This window comes from Lathyrus oleraceus, chromosome 7 (genome assembly GCF_024323335.1).
Source record: "Lathyrus oleraceus cultivar Zhongwan6 chromosome 7, CAAS_Psat_ZW6_1.0, whole genome shotgun sequence".
Lineage (NCBI taxonomy): Eukaryota > Viridiplantae > Streptophyta > Magnoliopsida > Fabales > Fabaceae > Lathyrus > Lathyrus oleraceus.
The window spans coordinates 210,307,319-210,310,156 of record NC_066585.1 but is presented as its reverse complement, the minus strand read 5'-3'; the positions used below and the strand labels follow the sequence as shown (position 1 = coordinate 210,310,156).

The 2,838-nt window shown below is 39.6% G+C and overlaps 1 protein-coding gene across 1 annotated transcript; it reads right to left on the bottom strand.

Moving 5' to 3' along the window:
- Window positions 1–1,134: 1,134 nt before the first annotated feature.
- LOC127102971 (uncharacterized) lies at window positions 1,135–2,637 on the bottom strand. The gene has a single exon (XM_051040278.1). It carries the CDS (start codon window positions 2,635–2,637, stop codon window positions 1,135–1,137), a length of 1,503 nt encoding a protein of 500 aa, XP_050896235.1.
- Window positions 2,638–2,838: the final 201 nt, after the last annotated feature.

Below are 2,838 nucleotides of genomic sequence, written 5' to 3'. Positions count from 1 at the left end.
AAGGAAAGAAGGAAGAAATCATCAGATACAAAATCATATCAGATACAAATTATCAGAAGACCAGGAGCATCTGAAGTAGAAACACGTTCAAGAAAGTCTAACTCTGAGCAAAACAGCAAAATATCAGAAGCATCTGAACAAGAAGTACGCTCTAAAAGTTCTGACTCTGAACAACGGTATGTCAAACTCAAGAAGCTCTCAGCGCTATCTGAAGAAACCATCAGAACTCAAAGAGATCAACATCAGAAGTTAAATAGCAAGATTCCAAGAAACATGAAGACTCTGATCATGGATTTCCTAATAAAGAAATAGTAACGTTAACTTCAAATAAAGGCTTGGCAATGGATTTCCTAATACAGAAAGAGACGTTAAACTCCAAATTCAAATGAAAAGGAACTATATTTGGAAAGTAGTCATTCGAGGAGAGAAAGTTGTCTTGGCAAGAAGCTATATAAGTTATGGCATTAATTCAAATTATTATCCATCAACTTCAACGACTACTTCACTCCTATATAAAGGACTGCAAATCAACATTGAGTACACATGAATTTACTGAAACATCAACACACATAAACACGTTTTATTCTCTCAATCTTCACGAAGCTTTTGCTTAGAACGTGAAACACCTTGTTCTTGCTGTTGTAATATTTGCTTATCTTAGAAGCACTCTAGATTACATAAGTCTTTATCCTTGTTTTTATTTCCTCAAGTGACTCTGCGCAGTCTGTATACTTGAGAGGACTAAGAGATCTTTCTCTTAGACGTTGTTTGTAATCAATCTTTCAAGATTAGTGGATTAAGTCCTTGTTGAAGGCGAAATCACCTTGGCCGGGTGGACTGGAGTAGCTTTGTGTTATAAGGGAACCAGTATAAATTCCTTGTGTGATTTTTATTTTGAAAAAGCGCTTATTTTCCAAACAATTCAAACCCCCCCTTTCTTGTTTTTCTCACCTTCAGTTCACAACTGTCTTCTCTCAGTTGGAGAGATCTTCAGGATGCTTGCTCACTTGTGTGTTGGCGTCTTCCAGATTCTTATGTGATTTCTCCTTTAACTCTCGAATCTCTTCTAGTCTCTGATTCAGCTCGTACTGATTTTGACGAGGGGTGACTTCTAGCTGCTTGGTGTGGCTCTTCTCATCCTTCAATTCTTTCTTGCAAGCATCTAGCAGACTTTGGAGTTTCTTGGTTTTTTTCCATGTGTTCAAGTTCCGCTTTGCTAGCTCGGTATTGAGCTTCGGCTAACTGCTTCTTTTTGGCTGTCAAACTGGTATAAGTCCCTTTGAGTGTGTCACCCACTTTGAGTCTTTTGAATACCTTTGTTTGCACCTCATCGTCCGCTTGAGGAACTCTATCTCTCTTCTGATTCAGGTTAAACTTCAAGGTTTCTTTCTCTAAAGAGATCTTACCAAGTCTAGATTTGAGATCAGCATTCTCTTTCTCTAGGGTCTTGATAACTTTCTTCAATTCATCGACTTCAGAATTTTGATGGTTCATTTGTTCAAGAGGTTGGACGTTCATGGACGGTTCAGGCGGGAACGACAACAAAATCTCACTAACTATGTCTTTGACCCAACTGGTGTAAGCTTCCTTGGTGATGCAATTCTTCTTACCCATCCCTACTCTTCCTTGAGGACAAATCCCTCCCCAAGCCTTGACAATCTTCTTGATAAGTTCTGGCTCTTCGACCCCTTCATATAAGACAAAACCTTCTACACTATTGAGATCAGGTTTGTCCATCATAGGGTATCCCAGTTGTCGTAGCGCTAACATCGGGTTGTAGTTGATTCCTCCTTTTGTACCAAGAAGTGTTACATTATGAAAATCCCCACAGTTGAGGATAAGCTTGGCACCACCGTAAACTCGGGAATACCAGGAAATGTCTTCGGCTTTCAAGGACATGATCCGCTGAGACCACTTCAAGTTGTCTTTGTTCTCAACAAAAGGGCCTTTACTGGGTAGATGTGAAATAAACCATTTATACAGCAAAGGGGTACAACAGACGATAGTCCCTTTCTTCTTCTGAGTCCTCACATGGATGGAGTAGTAAGTATCATTGAGAAGAGTAGGAATAGAATTCTGAGTTAGGAAGATATGAATAGCAGCCAAGTCTACAAATTCCTCCATATTTGGAAACAATACGATCCCATAGATAAGTAAAGCTAGATTGGCGTTGAAGGTCGTCCAACTCCCAGCTTCGGCGAAGGCAATAACTTTATCCACTAGAAACTTAGAGGTGAAGCCATGAATTCCACCCTTAGGCTTCAAGTTCAGTTCTACTTCCTTCTTTCCTATGTGTAGGGCTTCATCAAGGTCTTGATATTTAGGAAGTTCCTTAGTGCGAATGTAGGGCACTTGGTTCTTGATCCTAATACCCATAATATGTGAGTACTCTTCCAATGTAGGCGCCAACTGGTAATATTGGAAAGTAAAGTATCTCAGTAGGGGATCGTAGAATTGCACCAGAGTGTGCACAACAGTGATGTTGACTTCGGTGTTCAGAATGCCCAAAAGGTTACCATAAGCTTCCTTGAAGTCATCTTTGTGTCCTAAATCTAAATGTGCCCTAAGTCCTCTCAAGAAAGTCAACTGAGGTTGCGCAAACTTGTAATTGTGGATGTTCTTTCTCTCGGGATTCATGTTTTGCTTTGAATGCTTGGTAAACAAACTGGACTCTTGGATTCCTGGAAAAGACATGCATATGCAAAAATTTGGTCATGATGAATGATAACATAATGATGAGATGATATAAGTCACATGGATTTAAAACTCTGGTATGTTTTGAACAATCTGTATGTGCCACGTGTTGCAAGTTCAAAGGTTCTACGTAACATGAGTATC

Coding starts and splice junctions, on each gene's coding strand:
- LOC127102971 (XM_051040278.1), bottom strand. CDS start 2,637: ATGAATCCCGAGAGAAAGAACATCCACAATTACAAGTTTGCGCAACCT.